At 35.4% G+C, this 22620-nt stretch overlaps 5 protein-coding genes across 5 annotated transcripts in view; 3 read left to right on the forward strand and 2 right to left on the reverse strand.

Moving 5' to 3' along the window:
* The first annotated feature begins 1164 nt into the window (after positions 1 to 1164).
* LOC107035638 (trypsin-1) lies at positions 1165 to 5738 on the forward strand. Its single transcript, XM_015253153.2, has 7 exons — positions 1165 to 1274; positions 2440 to 2519; positions 2874 to 2968; positions 3901 to 4042; positions 4126 to 4239; positions 4727 to 4876; positions 5492 to 5738. The coding sequence occupies exons 1-7, from the start codon at positions 1229 to 1231 to the stop codon at positions 5633 to 5635; spliced, it is 771 nt and encodes a 256-aa protein (XP_015108639.1). The 5' UTR covers positions 1165 to 1228; the 3' UTR covers positions 5636 to 5738.
* Positions 5739 to 7108: 1370 nt separating this feature from the next.
* LOC107035641 (zinc finger protein 397) lies at positions 7109 to 9951 on the reverse strand. The gene is made up of 5 exons (XM_015253158.2): positions 9630 to 9951; positions 8459 to 9370; positions 8271 to 8378; positions 7990 to 8151; positions 7109 to 7460 (listed from the first exon to the last, which is right to left on the reverse strand). The coding sequence occupies exons 1-5, from the start codon at positions 9753 to 9755 to the stop codon at positions 7203 to 7205; spliced, it is 1566 nt and encodes a 521-aa protein (XP_015108644.1). The 5' UTR covers positions 9756 to 9951; the 3' UTR covers positions 7109 to 7202.
* A 76-nt stretch (positions 9952 to 10027) lies between these two features.
* LOC107035543 (zinc finger protein 624) lies at positions 10028 to 14548 on the reverse strand. The gene is made up of 6 exons (XM_015253012.1): positions 14296 to 14548; positions 13672 to 13938; positions 12728 to 13585; positions 11812 to 11919; positions 11231 to 11392; positions 10028 to 10448 (listed from the first exon to the last, which is right to left on the reverse strand). The coding sequence occupies exons 1-6, from the start codon at positions 14419 to 14421 to the stop codon at positions 10191 to 10193; spliced, it is 1779 nt and encodes a 592-aa protein (XP_015108498.1). The 5' UTR covers positions 14422 to 14548; the 3' UTR covers positions 10028 to 10190.
* LOC107035640 (zinc finger protein 62 homolog) lies at positions 14548 to 18093 on the forward strand. The gene is made up of 7 exons (XM_015253157.1): positions 14548 to 14785; positions 15045 to 15956; positions 16037 to 16144; positions 16584 to 16745; positions 16922 to 17163; positions 17305 to 17385; positions 17820 to 18093. Exons 1-7 carry the CDS (start codon positions 14660 to 14662, stop codon positions 18061 to 18063), a joined length of 1875 nt encoding a protein of 624 aa, XP_015108643.1. The 5' UTR covers positions 14548 to 14659; the 3' UTR covers positions 18064 to 18093.
* An 851-nt stretch (positions 18094 to 18944) lies between these two features.
* LOC107035639 (zinc finger protein 658B) overlaps positions 18945 to 22620 on the forward strand; it is a 5438-nt gene continuing 1762 nt past the window's right edge. Inside the window, exons 1-5 of the mRNA XM_015253156.1 lie at positions 18945 to 19186; positions 20173 to 21090; positions 21158 to 21265; positions 21816 to 21977; positions 22068 to 22309. Coding sequence (XP_015108642.1) covers positions 19052 to 19186; positions 20173 to 21090; positions 21158 to 21265; positions 21816 to 21977; positions 22068 to 22309 — 1565 coding nt within the window. The 5' untranslated portion in view covers positions 18945 to 19051. The remainder of the gene's footprint in view (positions 19187 to 20172; positions 21091 to 21157; positions 21266 to 21815; positions 21978 to 22067; positions 22310 to 22620) is intronic.

Consider the following 22620-nt stretch of genomic DNA (forward strand, 5'->3'; position numbering starts at 1 on the left):
GTGGAGTGAAAATAGAGTTCGCTCCGCGATTACTTGACTTGTTCAGCAATTTTACTCCAACTTTTTTCTCCCGTGAAGTAATTGCTAGTATGGAATGACCCAGACTCTTTGTTTTGCTTCAAGAATCGCCAATTTAGTCAATTTTTTTCGTTCGTTTCCAGAATTTCCCCCGTAAATTCCTCTTCAATTGACTTGTTCAGTATTTTTTCTCCAAATTTCTCTCCGCGTGAATACATGCAAAGTAGAATTTCGCGGAGAGTCTAGACACACCGGACACGCACGGAGAGAAATATTCAGTAAAAATTACGGAACTCAAATTCACTCACCGATTACGGAATCGACTCAGAAAATTTAAGTGACGTTATCGTAATTTTTCACAGGAGATTCAGATAAAAATTACGGAACGCTCTGGAAGAATTCCGTGACAGTTCTGTAAAATTTCCTACAATCACTTTTCGCTCCGGAATTACGGAAAAGATACGTAATTTTTATTGAATATTTCTCTCCGTGCGGAGAAAAATTTTCTAGAAAAATTCTATTACGAGTACCGCAAAAAATCACAATCCACCGGCTGTGAAAAATTCTAGTGCTGTTAAGGTAAAATTTCTTGGTATTTCCGGTAAAATTTCTGGGGATTTCTGTGAAATTTTCACGGAAATACGGGGAAAAATTCACGTTTTCCCCAATAAACTTTCTAGTGCCGGCACTGGAATTTTTTCCTGGCCGTCACTTTGCGCCTCTTTTCCCGTGCTAGCACTAGAATTTTTCTAAAAAATTTCCGTGTAATGTTATTATCCAGTGCAAAAATCAGCAATCCCAAATGATAAAATTTGTGATTCAAGAGAGTCTACTGCATTCATCCGGATTTTTTTCTACGCACCAGTATGTATTTTCGAATCAGTCATTCATTATCACTCATCTTCATTGATAACAACCGTGAATACAGGAAAAGACTATTGTTCCCAACGATTAAATCGAGCGTGCGGATTGTAATCGATCATCTACTTGAAGCGCTTATCCCCAATTTCCGAATCTCATCGCCCCAAACCTGGCTTCTGCGTTATCTCATCAATAATCTGATGATTTCCCGGAAAATGCGGTATCAGACATCCGCGGAAAAATGCGGTATCAGAGTTGTAAGATCTGCAGCGGAACATTATCAAGCCGACGAGTATATAAATCCAATGACAAATTAATTGACGCAGCGGATGAATTGGGAGGATCAATCATGAAGACACTTTTGGCACTCGTCGGCTTGGCGGCACTTTCTCATGGTAAATAATTTCACTATTGAACTTCTATGGAACTTTCTATCAGTTTTTTCTATTAGTTCTTCTCTAGGAGTGGAACAGATTTACTCGAGGGAAATTAATCATTTTGATAGAAGCAAATTTAATATCTTTTACAAAATTAAATTTTTGTCGTGATCATCAGAAATATCCCGAGAAGAATTCGAACTGTTGGCAGGAAAAAATATAATCTATTGCGCGATAATCATTTGATCTGAGAGAACTCCACAGATTTATACCGTAGAAAGAATACATTGACGAGGAAAGAATATTTTTTTCCCAAAAAAAATTTCCCCTCGAAATTATTTAGTTTTGCCAATAACACAGTTTTCGGAAAGAAAATTGTAGTTTCCTCTTGAAATTATCATTTGTTCCATGGAAATTATAAGTGTTTATTGGACGAAGATATACACTACTCAATAATATTCACTTGATAAAATCGGAGCCTCATAATTCTCTGTAGAACGAGTGTATTTACCCGAAAGATATATAAATGTCTTACGAGAACAATTATTACTAAGAAAATTATCATGTTTTGGTGGAACCTTTCTTTTTTGTCCACAAGTAAATTGATTCAACACGACAAAAGATCTTTCCAGGGGAACATAATTTATCGGCAGAACTAATTTTTTCTACTGCGAAATTCTTTCTAATGCGACTTTACTGCGCTTTTTTTGATAAAAAATATCCTATAAAAACTATTTTATAGGCAAAATAGAATTTCATTTTTCTACACAACTTTTTTTATTGAGATATTTTCTATAAAAATTCCTCGACATGGATTTTCTGAGGTTTTTCCATTATGTTTTCCTCTTCTTTTCGTTAAAAACTAATTAAACAAACAAACTCCAACAAATCAACTCTAATTTAACAAAAAGAATTGGAAAATTTGGGTCAAAGAATTTCTATAAAAAATATCTCAATAGAATATGTCGTAAAGAGGAATAGAATTCTACTAGTTTTTTTGATTGAAAATTTTCCAATGAGCAGTTTTATTGAAAAAACGGTAATTAAACTGCGGAATTTTTACTAGAATCAACCGAAAAGTAATAGAAAGTTCAATAGAATTTTCTAGCCAATTCGCTAGGTTTAACGCGTGAGGACGAAGGACATGAAAATCTTCTGTTCTTGAATTCAATTGCGTTTCCAGGGCACATTTTACCGGAATCTTTGGAAACGTCTCGCATTGTGAATGGAGTGGACGTCGAAGTGGGAGAAATTCCGTATCAGGTAAGTTGGTCGAATTCTCAGGCAGACACGTATGAACAAATTTTATAGAAAAACCTAGCGACTTCTCAAAACAATTCTATTGAATTTCTGTTGGAACTCTATAAGAATTCTACTGAAGTTCTATTCTAGAATTCTATTGGAAGATTCTATTTGTTTTTTTGCGCCAATTCGGAATTCTTAAATATAATCAGCCTAAAACTGATAGAATTTTGAATAAAAGTTCAGTAGAAATTCAGTAAAATTCTCCATCGAATTCGCTAGGTTTCTCTTTTAATTCTGGATGAAATGACTATAAAATACTATTCCATTATCAATTCGAGACGCTTCGTTTATTATTAATTTTCCCTCGCTCAGGTTTCCCTCCAAGAAAGAGCGAGTAGCTTCCACTTCTGTGGAGGTTCCATCCTCAACAAGAAATACATCATCACAGCTGCGCACTGCGTCAAAGGGTGAGTGTCGAAAGTGGTCATGAATGGAAAAAAATTGTGAAAAATATGAGCGCTCCCCCTGAGAATTTGTATCAACGTTCGTTGGAATTCCGTGAGAATTCTATTGAAGTTCCATCGTGATTCTTTATTTTGCAGAAAAAAAACAGATTTTTATTTTTTCATGTAAATTATTCATTTTCGATTGCAATCGACGCAATAAAAATTCAATATTTCACACAATTTCAATAGAATTCTCATAGAACTCCAATTGAATTCTGTTTTTTTTTTAAATTCATGCTCAAGAATTCTCATAGAACTCCAATTAAATTCTGTTTTTTTAATTCATGCTCAAGAATTCTCATAGAATTCCAATTGAATTCTGTTTTTTTTAATTCATGCTCAAGAATTCTAATTGAACTCCAATTGAGTTCTGTTTTTTTTTAATTCATGCTCAAGAATTCTCATAGAACTTTAATTAAATTCTGTTTTTTTAAAATTCATGCTCAAGTATTCTCATAGAACTCCAATTAAATTATGTTTTTTTTTTAAATTCATGCTCAAGAATTCTCATAGAACTCCAATTAAATTCTGTTTTTTTAATTCATGCTCAAGAATTCTCGTAGAATTCCAATTGAATTCTGTTTTTTTTTAATTCATGCTCAAGAATTCTAATTGAACTCCAATTGAATTCTGTTTTTTTTTTAAATTCATGCTCAAGAATTCTCATAGAACTTTAATTGAATTCTGTTTTTTTTAAATTCATGCTCAAGAATTCTAATTGAACTCCAATTGAATTCTGTTTTTTTTAAATTCATGCTCAAGAATTCTGATGGAACTCCAATAGAATTACTAAAAGAAAGCGCTAGATTTTTCTATCAATTTTTTCCACGCGTCATTTGTTAATGTCATAACAACTTAATGACAGTATTCCCATCCAATTGCTGCCATTTCAGGAAATCTCCATCTTCAATCAAAGTGATCTCGGCAACAGTTGAATTATCAGCGCCAGTAACAACCCATTTGGTTGAAAAAATCATAGTCCACGAAGGATACAATGCTGCTGACTCCTGGAAGAATGACATTGCCCTCCTCAGGGTACTCGAAATGAACCTCGATCAATAATTAATTTATTTATCATCAACAAGTGCAAAAATACCACAATTGAAATTACCTTTCAGGTGAAGGGGCAATTCGTCGTCAGTTCGACCCTGAATTTCGTTCCACTGCCGAGTCTGGAGATGGTGGTTCCTGCGGATTCACCTGCCATTGTGTCAGGCTGGGGAAATCTCAGGGTATTACACACACGAAGAAATTTCATAGAAAAACTTGGGGAATGCGAGCGAAAATTCTATTAAAATTTTATTAGTTTTTGGCCGATTCTATTGAGAAATTATTTTGCTTTCCTGTGCATTCATTCTACGGTAAAACCTCAGTAGAGTTTTACTTTCAATACAATTTTTTCTATTAAATATTTTATATAGGAATTCCTCGACATGAATTTTCGATTTTTTTTTATTTAAAAAATCTAAAAAAAAAATTGAAAATTTGAGCCGAGGAATTTTTATAGAAAATATCTCAATAGCATAAGTTGTATAGAAAAATCAAGCTTCATTGATTTCATCTATAGAATATTTTCCGTTGACCGTATGCTCCAATAGAATTTCTTTGCGAATTCACTAGGTTTTTCTATCGAATTCGTTCGAATGTATTCTGCATTGGTTTCCTGCAGAATACATTCAACTAAAACAAATAAATAACTGTCTATCGTGGCCTTTTCAGCAAGGAGGACCCAGTCCCAATCACCTTCAGAAGGCTAAAATTCTCATTGCTGACCAGAAATACTGCAAGAGGCGATATGCCCCAGGAAATACTGTTCACGATACTCATATTTGTGCTCACGATCCAGTTGAAGAAACGGGTTCATGCAACGTAAGCCCTATTGTGAAAATTACACTACTCTCATTACCTATTACACTATGAGAATTTTTCAATTTTTCGCGGTTTTTTATTTTTCAAACATTAAGGATGTCCAAGTACTTCGCTCAAGTTAGCAAATTTAATTATAAATATAATTATTTTTTCAAAACTTGAATTTTCACACCCATGAAAATTTAACACCACATTCAATCGAATTTTTAATAGATTGAGAATTTGAAATGATAATTCCATGAATTTTTATAATTTTTAGTATTTTTTTTTATCTGTGAATCTGGAAATTAGCATTCTATTGAATATTCTATCTCTTCTGTAATTCCGGAGCGCAATGTGATTGTAGGAAATTTTCCGGAACCGTCTCGTATTTTTTACCTAAAATCACGGAATTTTTCCAGAGCGTTCCGTAATTTTTACCTGAATCTCATATGAAAAATACGATACCGTCACTTAAATTTCCTGAGTCGATTCCGTAATCGGTGAACATTTCTCTCCGTGTAATTCGTTAATAGCTGTACACATATTTCCGAGATTTTTTTATTTGAAATTCCAACACGCTTTTTCGAAAATTATACTGCAACTGAGAATGGGGTACTTCTTTATCTATTTCAGGGCGACTCTGGCGGTCCTTTGACGGTGAGAGGTAAACTCGTCGGGCTCGTATCGTGGGCCATGGGCTGCGCTCTGACGAACTACCCAACAGTGTACACCAGAGTCCCGAAGTTCGTTGATTGGATAAAGGCTCATGCTGTCTAAATTCCTGATTGAATCCTCGAAAGTTGTAATTCATCAAAAATCCGATCGATTCATTGCATTATTCCTGTATATTATTGAGATAAAAGTTAATGAAAGTGAGAAACGGTAAGGTTTTACTATTCTGGTACCCATGGAAAACAATACGCGCGTCCTGTTCTAGTATCTGTCAATGAACGAGTTAATGTCTCTAGAAGCTCTCCATGTGGTCAATGAGAGTCACATAATTATATTTTTTCCGTAGTTCGTGAAATCAACGCACCAAGCAGAACTCATTCCATCCTGTTTCTATGAAATGAACAAATTTTTTAAGCCACCTTTCAGATTTTTCAATCCCCTTTCGCCTGGGACTTCATGACTCATCGTTTTCCCCGATACTTTGTCTGTTATCAGTGCCTGCATCCATCCATTATCAATCATTTTTGTTGATAAGGAATGTGAACAGTGAAAAAGACAATGTTTTCCAATCGAAGAATCTCTCGTCTCCATCCCAATCAATCATCTTCGCAGATTGATTGCAATCTTTTCCCAAATCTCCTTTTTTACACTCCATTTCTATGTTATCTTATCGAAAATCTCAAGATCTCTCCTTATAATAATGTGTTCCCCATCAGACGTATAATCTACGGCGGAACATTATCAAGCCAATGAGTATATAAATGCAATCATGAGTTAATCGGAATCGCGAATAACGCTTTGAGGATCAATCATGAAGATGTTGGTAGTACTCGTCGGAGTGATGGCAATTGCTCATGTAAATTACCTTTTTACATGAATGGGGACAAGGAGAATGCACGCATACACAAATGGCACGGAACAATTTAACGAATTTGATTGAAAATTCTATCGGTTTTAATCGATTCTTCGCTCCGCGGGGTTTTCATAGAAAATGTCCAATAGAAAATCCGTAAAATTTTCTTATTTGGTATGCAACCTGTAATGTCCAAAATTTTGTACTAGAAACTTTAAGGCTAGAATAATTTTATGATAACAAACCTTTTGTAGTCAGACGATTGAAACCTAAAGTTTTCTCCAAGAAATTCTGTTGAATTTCTATTGGAACTCTATAAGCTGCGGATTTTTAATAGAACCATTGATTGAAAATTCTATTGGTTTTAACCGATTCTTCACTCCGCGGGGTTTTAATAGAAAATGTCCAATAGAAAATCCGTAAAATTTTATCTTATATTGTATGCAACCTTTTGTAGTGAGACGATTGAAACCTAAAGTTTTCTCCAAGAAATTCTGTTCAATTTCTATTGGAACTCTATAAGCTGCGGATTTTTAATAGAACCAGCCAAAAGCGAATCGAAAGGTCAATAGAAATGCACAAGAATTGCAAAAAAATGCAAAATAATTTTCTAGCGATTTCGCCGGGTTTTTCTATGAAATTTTTTCGTTCGTGGGGAGTTGTAAGACTGGTGAAGATGGAGAGTGAAAAATAGTTTTGTAAAATCAAAGAAATAAATTGAAAAATTGAAATAATTTTTTTTTATTCTTCAATTAATGCAAGAACACATCGAAAAATATCCTTAACGTTACTACGCCCAATAAACCTCGCTTCCCTCGCTCATGACGGGGATTTCTCTTCTACCAACACGCCATATCGTATGGTAGGGGATTGTGCTCGAGCATGAAACTTCTCGTGATCTCTCAAGAGCTCCAATTCCTGGAACTTACTGCCACAAAAATTACAAAAATATTTTTCCGCAGATGATCTAGACGTACTGTGCTGCTGCAACGAGTGGGCGCCCAGGGTCTCAGCATTTTCGAATGCCGCGCTGCACTCTAGACACATCTGATTCACATGTTTTCTCCTATGCATTTCCTATGAAATCAGGAGACGTGTAAATTTTAATATGAATACACGGAGAGAAACAATTCTCTAGAGAATTCTATTTCATTTTTATTTTATTTATTAGAATTCTATTGAGAAATTCGATTTTTTTTTGTTATTTCTATAGAAGATTACGCAACTTTAGTGTACCATTCTGTTAAGAGATATTTGATAAAAGAAAGTCAATAGATTTTTATTTTTCGATAGAAATTCTTGGACGTAAATTTTCCAAGTTTTTTTCGCTGTATTTTCATTTGAGAATAATTGAGAATAACTAATAATTGAAAATTCCTGTGGAAAAATCCCAACACAGGAAGTTATATAGAAAAATCAACATCTGTAGACATTCTAAAACGCGAGGGGACGTTCCACAATTTTTAATAGAATTCATGCGAAAAATAAATGGAATTTTTCCATAGAATTCTAACAGAAATTCAATAGAATTTCTCAGGCCAAGCGGTGGGCTTTCTATTAAATTATTTCAAAGATATAAGTATAATGAGACGGCAAATGATCCTACCAATTTTTTCGGGCCAGGAAAGCTCTTGAAACAAATATCGCATATGTATTTCCAGTGGCCGTGATGCATAACGTTGACATGGCATTTTAATCCCCGAGCATCTGCGAATTTCTTCCCGCATGATGAGCACGGGATTGCTCCATGATTTGTCTCGCGATGTTTCTGGTAAAGTATTCCCAAATTATCATCGTATTTGATCATTGAAATAGCATCATTGAATGAACCAATTTATTAAGATTAGTTGTCAATAATGCCTCTTTAAAAAAAATATTGATACTCACTCGAAGGTGATACTTATAATTATTTTTATCTTCAAAAATCCTCCCACACGTCTCACATTCCATTGTCTCAGGCTCTGGATCCTTCATCACATCGTCGTGATGATTTTTCTGGAACAAAACAATTCAAAATAAACCAAAATCTTGACCATAAAATCGGATAATCTTCCTGTGAAAACATCTGCTCATACTTTTTGGTGAAATCGTAATTCAGATTCTAGGGAGAACTCCTGAGTGCAATATTTGCACATCAGCTGTATCTTTTTGCAGAGCTTGTGTCGTCTCAGGAACTGATCACTCGTTGCGAATTTCTCGCACTTCTCACAGAACCACTTCATCTTCTGATCTACATACACTTTGTGCGTGCTTTGCTTGTGAGTAACGAGATCGTAGGGGGTGGGGAATTTGAGACAGCAGGTGGAACAAGCGATCTGCAGGGGCCTGTGCAACTTTGCGTGGAGGGACATTAGATTGTCAGTGGAAATTGGCACTTTACAGATACTACAAACGCCATTCCTCCTCTCTATGGGTTGCGAGGGCACCAGAGAGCTCTGAAAACTCAGTTGATCTTCCGTTTTGGGTTTGATGAATTCCTTCACATCGACATAATGGCCTAAAGTATTTCCTGAGCCACCGGAATCCTCGGCCTCTTGGGAATGATCAACAGTAGTTTCTGGAGGATGATGAACATCATCATCTTTGGGAAGATCAATGTCAGCCTCTTCATTCTGATCAATACTGTCATAATGGTCTTTGTATTTATGTCGGAGCAGATCCTCCGATGTCTTGCAATCTTCATGACAAAGATCACAAATCCATTGTGAAGAGTGCGATGCCTTCATGTGATCATCGAACTCAGTCATGCCATCAAAATTGATCTCACATATACCACAGAACAATCGTTCAGTCGTATCCATCGGCTGCGATTCATCATCCGTATCCACATCTTTCTCCTGTTTAATTTTGTCGATCAAGACAACTTTCAATTGCTGCCTCAATATCTCATCAGCTACCAGAGATTGGGCTCTCAGTTTATCGCTTATGTCCAGAGCTTCGAGACATCCAGGGCAAATGTGAGATGGAAGTCTATCGTCTTCTCTAATCTGTGATCAAGTAGAAATTAATGACAACTTTTCTAATCATAATTAGGTGGGAGAAGGAGTGCACGGAGAGGAGCGAAGGCGCTGGATAAAAGGAGGAAGGAGGAAGACATAGGTTTGAGTTAGAGTGGAGATTTTAATGTAGAGGTGTGTCATATGAGCTGGACATGGCACCCTTCGGGGAATCATTAAATAAACATACATACTAATCATAATTAGTTCATTGAAAGGTGACAGTGTAAGGTTTCTGCGGTGTACTCACCTCTATTGGTAAACAATTGTTGATCTTCTCAGCTATTGGATTGGTTTTCGAATCGAAAATGGGATGATATTGTTTTCCCTTATTAGCACATAATCTACAAACGTTTTCAGCGATGTTTAGATCCATCTTGATGATAAATAATACTGACTAATGTGATTATTCGTGCATTCTTTGATTTGTTCCCATTTGTTTACGTTTGAGGTTACGGTAACGGTACATGTTATTGAAGTCACCATTTGACACGAGTCGTTTGAGAATCACTGGGCAACGAATAAAATTGAGCGGCAATATTTTCAATTTCCACGAATTTTTGAGGGCAGAAAAGTATCGAATTTTTTGTTCGACAAATATCAGATTTTTTGTCATCAAGAGAAAAATCATGATTGCAGTCATCCCTATGAAAAATCACCGAAACTATCCAGTAAACAAGAATAATGGCCAGAGCCATAAAAATAGATTTGAACGAGTTTCTTTATTCTTTGATTCGTGGGACGACACATCAAAACGTCTTTTATTCTACTAAGCTCAATAAATAGGGGTTGTGAGTCTCACTTCGCTCGTTCAGAACGAAGGTTTCGTGTCTAGGAGCATAACGTATCGTATGGCAGGGGGTTTTATCCCAGTGTGGGTGTTCTTGTGGTCCCTCAAGAGCTTCAATTGCTTGAACCTCATCCCACATATCTTGCAACAATAGTTTCCGGTTGATGGAAGAGATATGTTGTGCTTGGTCAGTAAGTGGGCAGTCAGGAGTCGTACAGTTTCGAAGTGCTGCCCACACTCTTGACACGTCTGATCTGCGTGTCTCTTCTTATGCTGGTACTGCAAAATCAGGAATACACGCGTAATAAAATTGAGTAGAAAAACCTTTCCCTTAGGAATTTATTGAATTTCTGTTGAAAGTCCATGAAAATGAGAACAAACTCTCGGAGTTTAATTAGAATTCCCTTAAAAAACTTTACCATGTCATTTTTTTGATGGACATTTCCTAAAAAAATCAATAGATTTTCATTTTTCTATTAAAATTCTTGAGCCCAAATTTTCTAAATTTTTTGGGCTGTATTTTTTTTTCTCTTTTTATTTTTGAAAAAAAATTTTTCTCATAATAAAATTCAAGAAACAATAAAACTTGGAAAACTCAAGCCCAAGAATTCTTATAGAGAAAATGCCAACAGAATAAGTTGTATAGAAAAATAAACATCTATAGGGGGGTTTTCGCCAATTATTGGTATGGTTTTGTACCTTCAAAAATTAAATTTTGGTGAGACTTCTTATACGGCTTTCTTATCATTGAAAATACCAAACTAAATTTTTGGCAATTTTTTTCAAATTTCGTTTTTAAAAATTTTTCCCAATTTTTCATTTTTTCATTTTTCCATTTCCAAAGTTATTATTTATCGACCATTTATGAATTTTTCTATAGAATATTTTCGCTGCTGAATATTTCCGTTGACTTCCCATTGAATTTTCCAATATAATTGAAGAAAAATAATAGAATTTTCAATAGAAATGCAATAGAATTTCCTAGCGAATTAGGTTTTTCTATGCGAATTTTTCCTGCCCGATGAGAAAAGAGAAACTATTAAATATGGAAATGCTCTTACCAAAGTTTTTGAATTACAGAAACTTTTGGAACAAACATCACACGGATATTTTGGCTGTTTCTCATGTTTAACTTCAAAATGAGCTTTCATGTTTGCAGCGTTTGAAAATGTCTTCCCGCAAGTTGGACAGGTGAATCTTCCTTCGTCCCTGGCTTGATGATTCTGTGAAGGTATTCTCACATTTTCAGCATAATTACTCATTAAAATTCCGTTATTATAGTTCAGTAATGGAGTGGTAAGAGAGGCGAGCGCTTTTGGCAACTTTCGTTGACAGATCAGATCATTATTTTTTGCAAATAAATCAGTGGAATTTATTTTCATCTTCCCATACAACTAATTTCACTGAGATATTTTCTATAATTCGTCGACATAAATTTTCTACTTTTATTCCACTCTATTCTTACTCTTTCTTATCTTAAAAAAATCAAACAAAAAAAATGGAAAAAGACGGCATTGTCTTATTTTTTTTGTTTAAAATTTTGTTTTTTAGTTTTAAATGAGTTTATCCTTAAAAAATTCAATTGCCTCTCGATTTTCCCCCACTCTATTATCGAATTGACTCGAACGATAACTATATTTACCCGAATATGGGCATTGAACTCTCCTTTTTCGACGTAACTCTTCCCACAGGTTCCGCATACCCACTTCTCCGAGTCTGGATCGTTCAGAACATCTTCAAAATGATTCCGCTGAAGTAATGAATGAATCACAATGAGAGATATCCTAAAGAAAAATTAAGGATATTCAAGTATTTTCGCTATTTTTTGTCCAAATAGTTTTCATTCCAGCCCCATTTGACCCTAAGTTTCCTGACATTTTACAATGATTTTAATATTTACACGTTGCAGATCTGAATTTGAGTATTAATATTGAACCGTTGAAAAATATTTTAAAAATGTAAAAAAAAATCAAAGTTTACTTCAAAAAATTTAATTAATCCATCAATTTTTTTAAATTTTCAATATTTTCTATAAACAATTTATAAGCAATCAATTTCCCATTATAAAAATCATTCGTTCGGAATCGTAAAAAATTTATTCATATTCTAAATTTTACCAGAAATCAATGTCATGCCTAAAAAAATTAGGTTTCCAAAAGTTTAAACAATTTCAATTATTTATTTACAAAGAATGAATGTTTAAAAAATAATTCTTTGGAAAATGTAGTTTGAATGATGCTGAATATTCGTGATTTTTTTTTAAATTTTTCTCACGCGATTTAATTGTCAAATTTAATGATTGAAAATGGTTGAAATATATATTCTGAAAATTATATATTTTATGTATGGGATTGGCCTGATTTACGCATAAAGTTGCATAAAATATAAATTTATACATGCTTGATATATATTGTACATAAACCTTACACATATTCGAAGAATATATTAAATTGGTCTATATTACATAAATTTTTTATACATTTTTCCATGAGGGCTGTACAAACTGTAAAAGATCCTTGAATATCCTTAACCAAAATTTTCCCCAGAGCTTCCCATACTTTCTGGTGAATCTGCAATTCAGATTTCTGGAAGAACTCTAAGGTACAGTACTTGCACTTCATCTTGACTTTCGTGCAGAACTTGTGTCGCTTCAAGAACTGCACATTGGAAGCAAATCTCTCGCACTTGTCGCAGAACCACTTCATCGTCTGGCCCACAAAGACTTTGTGATCGATTTGTTTGTGGGTAACAAGATCATAGGGGGAGGGAAATTCCAGGGAACATGTGGGGCAAGTGATCTGTCGGTTCTCGTGCATCTTGAGGTGAATCGGCATCAGACTTTCAGTGGCAATCGTCACACTGCAGACATGACACTCGACATTTTCCCTCTCTGCTTGCTGTTGGCCCTCAGTGCTCTCGACCTTCAGTAAATTTTCCTCCTTGACCTCGAAGGATTCAGTCACATCGTCGTCAGGATCTTCCGTCCTCTGGGGATGATTGATGGTGGAGTCTTTGGGAAGATCAACGTCAGCCCCTTCATTCTGATCAATACTGTCATAATGGTCTTTGTATTTATGTCGGAGCAGATCCTCCGATGTCTTGCAATCTTCATGACAAAGATCACAAATCCATTGTGAAGAGTGCGATGCCTTCATGTGATCATCGAACTCAGTCGTGCCATCAAAATTGATCTCACATATACCACAGAACAATCGTTCAGTCGTATCCATCGGCTGCGATTCATCATCCGCATCCGCATCTTTCTCCTGTTTAATTTTGTCGATCAAGACAACTCTCAATTGCTGCCTCAATATCTCGTCAGCTGCCAGAGATTGGGCTCTCAGTTTATCGCTTATGTCCAGAGCTTCGAGACACCCTGGGCAAATGTGGGAGGGAAGTCTATCGTCTTCTCTAATCTGTGATCAATTAGGAGTGAATGATCACATCTCTATCAACACGTGTGAAGTAATTTTATTGGAATTCAATTAGNCGAGTGTGATGCCTTCATGTGATCATCGAACTCAGTCGTGCCATCAAAATTGATCTCACATATACCACAGAACAATCGTTCAGTCGTATCCATCGGCTGCGATTCATCATCCGCATCCGCATCTTTCTCCTGTTTAATTTTGTCGATCAAGACAACTCTCAATTGCTGCCTCAATATCTCGTCAGCTGCCAGAGATTGGGCTCTCAGTTTATCGCTTATGTCCAGAGCTTCGAGACACCCTGGGCAAATGTGGGAGGGAAGTCTATCGTCTTCTCTAATCTGTGATCAATTAGGAGTGAATGATCACATCTCTATCAACACGTGTGAAGTAATTTTATTGGAATTCAATTAGAATTTTTGGGCATGATTTTTGTAATTTGTTTTCTTGGATTTTATCATGAGAAACAAATGAAAATGTAGTGGAAAAATTGTGGGAAATTTACGCTCGAGAATTTCGGTAGAAAAATAAAAATCTATTGACTTTTTATCGAGTGACACAATAAATAAATATAATTAAATATAATTTTTAATTGAATTCTACTGAAGCTTTAAGGGAATTCTTACAGAATTCTAACAGAAATTCAATAGAATTTCTTAGAGAAAGCGTTAGGTTGTTCTGAGGTTGAGATGACTCACCTCTATTGGTAAACAATTGTTTATTTTGACAGCTATTGCACTGTTTTTCGAATCGAAAATAGACTGATACATTTTTCCATGGTTTGCACATAATCTGCAGACGTTTTCATTAATATTGAGATCCATTTCATTCAACTATTCAATCAATACTGATGTGATTATTCGTTCATTTCTTTGTTTCTTCCGATTTGTTTACGATTGAGGTTGCTGACGTAGCAACCTCACCATTTTCACTGATGAGCAGCAGTTGAAAGCTGCACAGACTCGTTCATGCGACGTGTTATAACCTCAATCAATCGTAAACATCGAAACAGCCTCAGCAATGCATGAATAATCACATTAGTCAGTATTATTTATTACCAATATGGATCTAAACATCGCTGAAAACGTTTGTAGATTATGTGCTAATAATGGAAAACAATACCATCCCATTTTCGATTCGAAAGCCAATCCAATAGCTGGGAAGATCAACAATTGTTTACCAATAGAGGTGAGTACACCGCAGAAACCTTACACTGTCACCTTTCAATGAACTAATTATGATTAGTATGTATGTTTATTTAATGATTCCCCGAAGGGTGCCATGTCCAGCTCATATGACACACCTCTACATTAAAATCTCCACTCTAACTCAAACCTATGTCTTCCTCCTTCCTCCTTTTATCCAGCGCCTTCGCTCCTCTCCGTGCACTCCTTCTCCCACCTAATTATGATTAGAAAAGTTGTCATTAATTTCTACTTGATCACAGATTAGAGAAGACGATAAACTTCCATCTCACATTTGCCCTGAATGTCTCGAAGCTCTGGACATAAGCGATAAACTGAGAGCCCAATCTCTGGTAGCTGATGAGATATTGAGGCAGCAATTGAGAGTTGTCTTGATCGACAAAATTAAACAGGAGAAAGATGTGGATACGGATGATGAATCGCAGCCGATGGATACGACTGAACGATTGTTCTGTGGTATATGTGAGATCAATTTTGATGGCATGCCTGAGTTCGATGATCACATGAAGGCATCACACTCTTCACAATGGATTTGTAATCTTTGTCATGAAGATTGCAAGACATCGGATGATCTGCTCCGACATAAATATAAAGACCATTATGACAGTATTGATCAGAATGAAGGGGCTGACATTGATCTTTCCAAAGATGATGATGTTCATCATCCTCCAGAAACTACTGTTGATCATTCCCAAGAGGCCGAGGATTCTGATGGCACAGCAGATTTTTCAGACCATTATGTCGATGTGAATGAAGCCATCGAAATCAAAGAAGAGGGGTTGGAGAATTCTCAGGGTGCTGAGCTGCATGCCCAACCCTCAGAGCAAAGGGATATTGTATGTACTATATGCGACGTGACTATTGCCAATGAGAAGTTGATGTCCCTTCACGTTAAAATGCATGAGCCCCGACAGATCACTTGTCCCACCTGTTTTCGGGAATTTGCCTCTGCCTACGATCTCTTTATTCATAAGCAAAAGGTACACAGAGTGTTTATTGATCAGAAGATGAAGTGGTTCTGTGAGCAGTGCGAGAGATTTACAGCGAGTGTTCAGTTTTTGAAACGACATAAACACTGCGCCAAGATTAAGATGAAGTGCAAGTACTGCAGCCAGAAGTTCTTCAAAAAATCAGAACTGCAGATTCATCAGAAGGTATGGACAGTATTTTTGAGGACACCTTATTCATCCTATTTATTCAGAATTCATTTTCACTCGTAGCTTTATCGTTTCAGAAAAATCATTATGACGATGTGATGAAGGATCCAGAGTCCGAGAAGTTTGAATGTGAGACGTGTGGAAAGAGTTACGTGGAAAAGTCTTATTACAATTCCCATGTCAGGGTGAGTGTGAATAATTTTTTGAAATAATTTAGAAGTGAAGCACGTGATTAACAAACGAGTTCTATAAAAATATATTACAAAGCTTGAACTGTTTTGGAATTAATCCGACCCATTCTGTCTCATTTTCAGACATCGGCATAATCGTAAATTTTGAATAAAGTTAACTTCTGAATTTGTTGATTGGTTAATACCACTCAACAATTTTTTCATTATTAAATTGATCATCAATTAAATATTCAAATTTCGAATTATTCAATCCATAGTCAATTCACAATTTCATAACTCCAATTATTTTTATTCTTCGAATTTCAATGAAAATGAGTAAACCTTAACTATTTTAAGGTGAAACTTTTCTTAATTTTGTGACTTCATTACTGAATTATAGCGATAATCCAAGTTCAATTCTTGAAAACAATAAAAACGTGAATATATTTTCCAGAAACATCAAGCCAAGCATGAGGGAAGGTTCACGTGTCCAACTTGCGAGAAAAAATTCTCAACTGCTGCAGTATTGAAGTGTCACATTGAAGTTAGGCATGAAAAACAGCCGAAATATGTATGTGATATTTGTTCCAAAAGCTTTTGCGGCTCGAGAAATCTGGTAAGATCATTCGCATATTTTATCATTACAAAATAAATAAAAATAAATATTTCTGCTTCATCCATTCTCTTTATATTTTTTATATTTTGGCTCCATTATTTTCTGAATATTAACAACACCAATCATTTTTCCAAAAATAAAAAATCGTCATTGATTATGCCTTATAATTTCGACAGCAAGTTCATCGAAAGAGGCATGCGAGTCAGACATGTCAAGAGTGTGGAGAGAAATTCGAAAACACTCGGATACTGGCTGCACACTTATTGAAACAGCACAATATATCCGTACCATCTGCAGGGAAATATGCGTGTAAAATGTGTGGGAAGAAGTTCCTGAAGATGAGGCTCTTGAGGGACCACAAGAACACTCACACTGGCACGAGACCACATGTTTGTGACACATGTCACAAAACATTCCGGTATAAACATTGCTGTATTTAAATTCACCTCATAAATTTTCAGCTCTTTCTGAATATTTCAAAATTGAGAGGAGACATTCAGTGAAAGCTCCACATTTTTGCTGTTTAATTTGAAAGTTATATTTTTATTTCAATACCCAGAACTTATGCAGCACGATGGGCACACGAGCAGAGGCACAAGAATGGAGGTTTCATCTGCGATTATTGCAAGCATAATTTCACGTATGTAATAATTACTATTTTATTATTTAATTGTTATTAATTTTTTATGGAGATTGTCATGAAAATCTTTTTAAAGGGAAAAACTAAAAGAAGAATAGAATGCAATTTGATAAAAATTTGGAGAATTCCATTTTTACGAAGAAAATTAAATTTTTATTTTATTTTATTATTTAATTGCTATTAATTTTTTACGGAGATTGACATGAAAATCTTTTTTTAAGGGAAAAGCTAAAAGTAGAAAAGAATGCAATTGAATAAAAATTTTGAGAATTCCGTTTTTATGAAGGAAAAATGAATTTCTATAGAAAAGTCAAAATCTAAAAAAATTTAAAAATGTTAAAAATCAAAATTTCTTAGAATGGGGTTCTGAGAATGGGTTTTTCTATTAATTTTTGTCATGTGTGTTAATGAATTAAACGATTTTCCTCATTCAGCGATAAAAACAACCTGCGAAGACACATTTCCCGGCACTTGCCACCCGAAGAGTGGCGATACGAGTGTGAAATATGCAACAGGAAATTGCAGAGGCTCTCCCACCTGCAGCGACACGTGGAGAGACACAAAGCGACCTACCCGTACCGATGCAACATATGTGGATTCAGATTTCTCAGTAAGGGAGCTATGACGTCGCATAAAAATCAAACACACAGCGAGATACTCGGTCTCAATTGCGGATAATTGTCATTTTGGGGAAAATAAAACTGCCTGACATACCTTCACTGCTGATTTTGTTTTTTTCTTGGATTTGATTGTGGGAAATGAATGAAAATACAGCGAAAAAAACTTGGAAAATTTATGCCCAAGAATTTCTATAGAAAAATGAAAATCTGTTGACTTTTATCTATTCACAAATTGTATTTAAAAGCGCGGGGGGATGTTGCATAATTTTTAATAGAATTGGCGCAAAAAACAAGTAGAGTTTTTTAATAGAATTTAATAAAAATCCGATAGAATTTTTTATAAAAAGCGCTAGATTTTTCTATTTATTATTTTGTGTGATGTCACGTCAGAAAAAATTCCGTAGAAAACCCAGCGAATTCGCTAGAAAATTCTGTTGGGATTCTATTGAATAATTCAGTTTGTCTTTCACGTTGATTCTATTGGATATTCGATAAAAAAGTCAATAGATTTCAAATTTCCGTTTCAATTTTCGTCTTGAGATTTTTTATATAGGAATGCTTGGGCATCAATTTTCCACGTTTTTCCACTCGGATTCTGCAATGTAACAAAATCCAGCGGTAAAAATTGGAAAATTTGCGCCCAATAATTCTGATAGAAAAATCTCAGAGAAAAATTCAAATAGAAATTCGAAATCTATTGACTGTTTCAACAGTCAATTTCTGACAAACCAAGAAATACGAAAAAAAACAGCAAAAACCTAAAAAAAGAAAAATGAAAATAAAATTTCCTATAGAATTCCAATAGAATTTTCTAGCGAATTCGCTAGGTTTTCCATTGAATTTTTTTATGCGTGGTCGTCCGCAAAAATAAATTACATTTTTTCATAATCGTCGCCTCTACGTTCCTTCAAAATATGGCGCCTGGAGTAACAGTCCGACCCGCGCTGCTTCCCTATACTAATAACCTCCAAAGCCTTCTATTTGCACAATTCGATGTAATGACACTCATAAACATTAAATTCCACTATTTATCAATCCTTTAAAAAATGGATTCAAAAGTGGACGCTGTTAAACCCCCAAGAATCTGCCGACTGTGTCTAAAAACAGGGCCCAGTTATCGTTCGCTCTTCGCTGAGAAGAATAAAATAGCCGACAAAGTCAGCAAGTGTTTACCAATTCTGGTAAGTGATACTATCGATAACTCCATCTCCATTCCCTCCAATCACTCCACTTGGGCTCACCAATCAATTTTTTAAAAATCACTTAATTTATTTCTTTTATGTTACGAACATGTTTCTCCGTTTTGCACTCTCACTAGGCTTTCACGTGTCCCATGTTCTTCTCAATTGAATAATCAAATATCTTCGCGTTTACAATTATATTTACGTTGTTGACATATTCAATAAACAATATTTAAGGGGAGACTACTATGAGGTTTAGAAGTCGTGGGATATTGGAGTGAGATTTCTCATGCATTGAAGATCGATTATATGTGTCTAACAGCGAATATTTCTCGGTTTTTTGTTTGATTTTTTAAATAAAAAAAATAGGGTGAAAAAAAATTAGCAAATTCCAGTCCAGAAGTTCCTATAGAAAAAGTTCTTTACAAAAATCAAATTCTCCTGATTTTCCTATAAAAGAACATTTTAAAAATAAAATTAAAAAAAAACTAAAAAATGAAAAAAAAATTAAAACAAAATATTTTCGAAAAAATAAAAGAAAAATGTAAACAACTATTTAAAAAATAAAAAATGAAATAAAAAAAAATTAAATTAAAAGAACATTTTAAAAATAAAATTTTAAAAAAACTAAAAAATGAAAAAAAAAATTAAAACAAAATATTTTCGAAAAAATAAAATAAAAATGTAAACAACTATTTAAAAACTAAAAAATGAAATTAAAAAAAATTAAATTAAATTTTAAAAAATAAAAATGAAATTTAATTAATTAAATTTAATTTAATTAATTTTCTTTATTAATAAAAAATAATAAATTATGTTTTTGTAATATAAAAATATAAAATATTTTCGATAGGACCCTCTCGAAAAAAAGTGCAGTCAATCTGCCGAATTGTTCATCAAAATCATCTAAAAATCGATATAACTTTTTCTACGAGATCTTTTCCCCACGTCCCCATTTAGTTCCTTGCCTCACCAATGAATTACAGGTGAACCCAAACGACGAGTTACCGAGCCACATATGCCCGCTATGCCTGCGCTCCCTGAACATCAGCTACAAGCTGCTGATCCAAGCGATAGAGACAGATGGAAAGCTCCGAAAGCAGCTCTTAGAGTCTCAAGCAGAGAGGCTCCTGCAGGAGCCAGGAACGGTGTTCAGGCCCCCAGGATCCCAGGAGAATGACGCAGACAACCCAGGCATATGTGGAATCTGCGAGATTCGTTTTGAGGACGCAGCTGCCTTCGACAGCCACATGGAGATGTTCCACCACTCGAAGTGGGTCTGCAACCTCTGCCAAAGTGACTTTGAGACCTCCGAGGAGCTCCTCCAGCACAAGCACAAGAGTCATTACGATAACGTCGAGGGGACTGGGCTGCCAGAGGGCTGCATTGACACTGGGACGATAGACATAAAGGAGGAGAAGATTTCCTCGGCCTCTGAGCACTCTGACGCTGAGCCCTCGACCCCTCAGGAGTCTGAGGTCCGCAGGAGAATCTCCAGGGCATCCAGAAAACGAAAGGAGGAAAAAACGAAGGAGGGAGAGACGAAGGAGACACCAGAGCCCAAGAGGGAGTGCAGAACCAGGGATGATTGCAAGGTCTGTGGCATCACCCTGGAGAGGGTGACGTCCCTCACTGAACACATGAAGATCCACGAACCTTACGACGTGGAGTGCCCCGAGTGCCAGGCGAAATTCACGACTGCTTACGATTTTTGTTTGCACAAACGAGATTTTCATAAGAGCCATCCTGAGAGGCCCATCAAGTTCTTCTGCAGACTTTGCAACAGGATGATGTGGGAACTGAGGGCTCTGAAGGTACATGAAAATTGCAAGAAGCCCAGGCACACCTGCAAGTACTGCCAGGAGAACTTTTGCGTGAAGAAACTACTGAGGCTGCATCAGAATGTAAAGTGTTTTTATGAATTTTTTGCATGTGTCGAGGCTGGGGGCTCATGCCAATGATTTTTTGCAGAAGGAGCATCGCCAGGAGATGATGGAGGATGCCAGTGTGGAGAAGATGAGCTGTGAGTACTGCATGAAAGTGTTTGTCGACAAGAAGATTTTCTACGATCATGTGTATGTAAGTATAAGGGGTAAAGGAATTATTCGATTTTTTTGTTTTCTGTTTTGAGAAGCAGGAGAAGGACTTCGGTCAACAACCCAGAGAAAGCGGGAGTTGAATTTCATGGGTGGGGAAATTTAATAGAACAATTTAGTGCAGTCCTTGGAAAATTCTATTTTTTGCAACAATTTCATGAAAAATTATGATGAAATTATGTGAAAAATGTCTAGATGTTGATTTCTTTATATTATTTATTCTGTTGGGATTTTGGCTATAGAATTCTTGAGCATGATTTACTAAAGTTTTTTTCGTGGATTTTATAATGAGAAACAAATGAAAATTTACGCATTTCTATATGAAAATAAAAATCCATTGACTTTTTTCTATCGAATATCTCTTAACAAAATAATGCAGTGAAGTTGCATAATCTTGCATAGAAATGGTACAAAAAATAAGTATTTTTTCTTGGATTTTATAATGAGAAACAACTGAAAATACAGCGGAAGAATTTTAGAAAATTTAAAGTCAAAATCTATTGACTTTTTTCGACTTTTCGTTATTCTTTCAGCTCCACAGTAGATCATTGGTTTACCGATACCAATGTAAATTCTGTGAGAAAGACTTTGGCAGTTCGTCGTCAATGAAAAATCACGTTGAGTCGATTCACGATAAAATCCAGAAATACGAATGTCGGACTTGCAAGAAGAAATTCTGCAACAAGAAGAATTTGGTAATTCCACAAGAATTTCATAGATAACTATCAGCAAACTCTTTGAATACACTGAGTTGTTTGATAATTGTTATCTCTATTTAATTGCAGCAAACGCACGAGAGGATCCACTTAAAACTTCACTGCAAGCGCTGCAAAAAGAAATTCGAAACTGTTGAACTTGTTAATCAACACATGAAGGATGTTCATGATGTACCATTGAAGGTAAAACGATTGTACACGTGCCCACATTGCGACAGAAAATTCACCAGGCGGAGTGTAATGGAGGACCACAAGAATACTCACAGTGGGAAGACACCACAGACTTGTCCAATTTGCAACAAAAAATTCAGGTATTTCATGTTATTTTTCTATTTATTTCAACAATATTTCTATTTCTTTCTTTTTTAAATTCATTGACTCGTGTGGGACTTCAATGGAAATGTTTCAAGTGTATGAAATCAATAATTTTTTATCAACGAACGAATTGAATAAAAAAACCTAAAAAATGGCCGTGACTATTCGCACCATTGCGTGAATCACTCCCGTACACTCCATACACTCCACGCATGCGTGAAGTTTGTGTGTTTCACGCAGCCGAATTTTCATACTGCTGTGTATTTCACGCAGTTGAAGTTTCATACTACTGTGTGTTTCACGCAGT

This window comes from Diachasma alloeum, unplaced genomic scaffold (assembly GCF_001412515.2).
Source record: "Diachasma alloeum isolate Michigan unplaced genomic scaffold, Dall2.0 Dall_scaffold_00199, whole genome shotgun sequence".
In the NCBI taxonomy this organism is placed as follows: Eukaryota; Metazoa; Arthropoda; class Insecta; order Hymenoptera; family Braconidae; genus Diachasma; species Diachasma alloeum.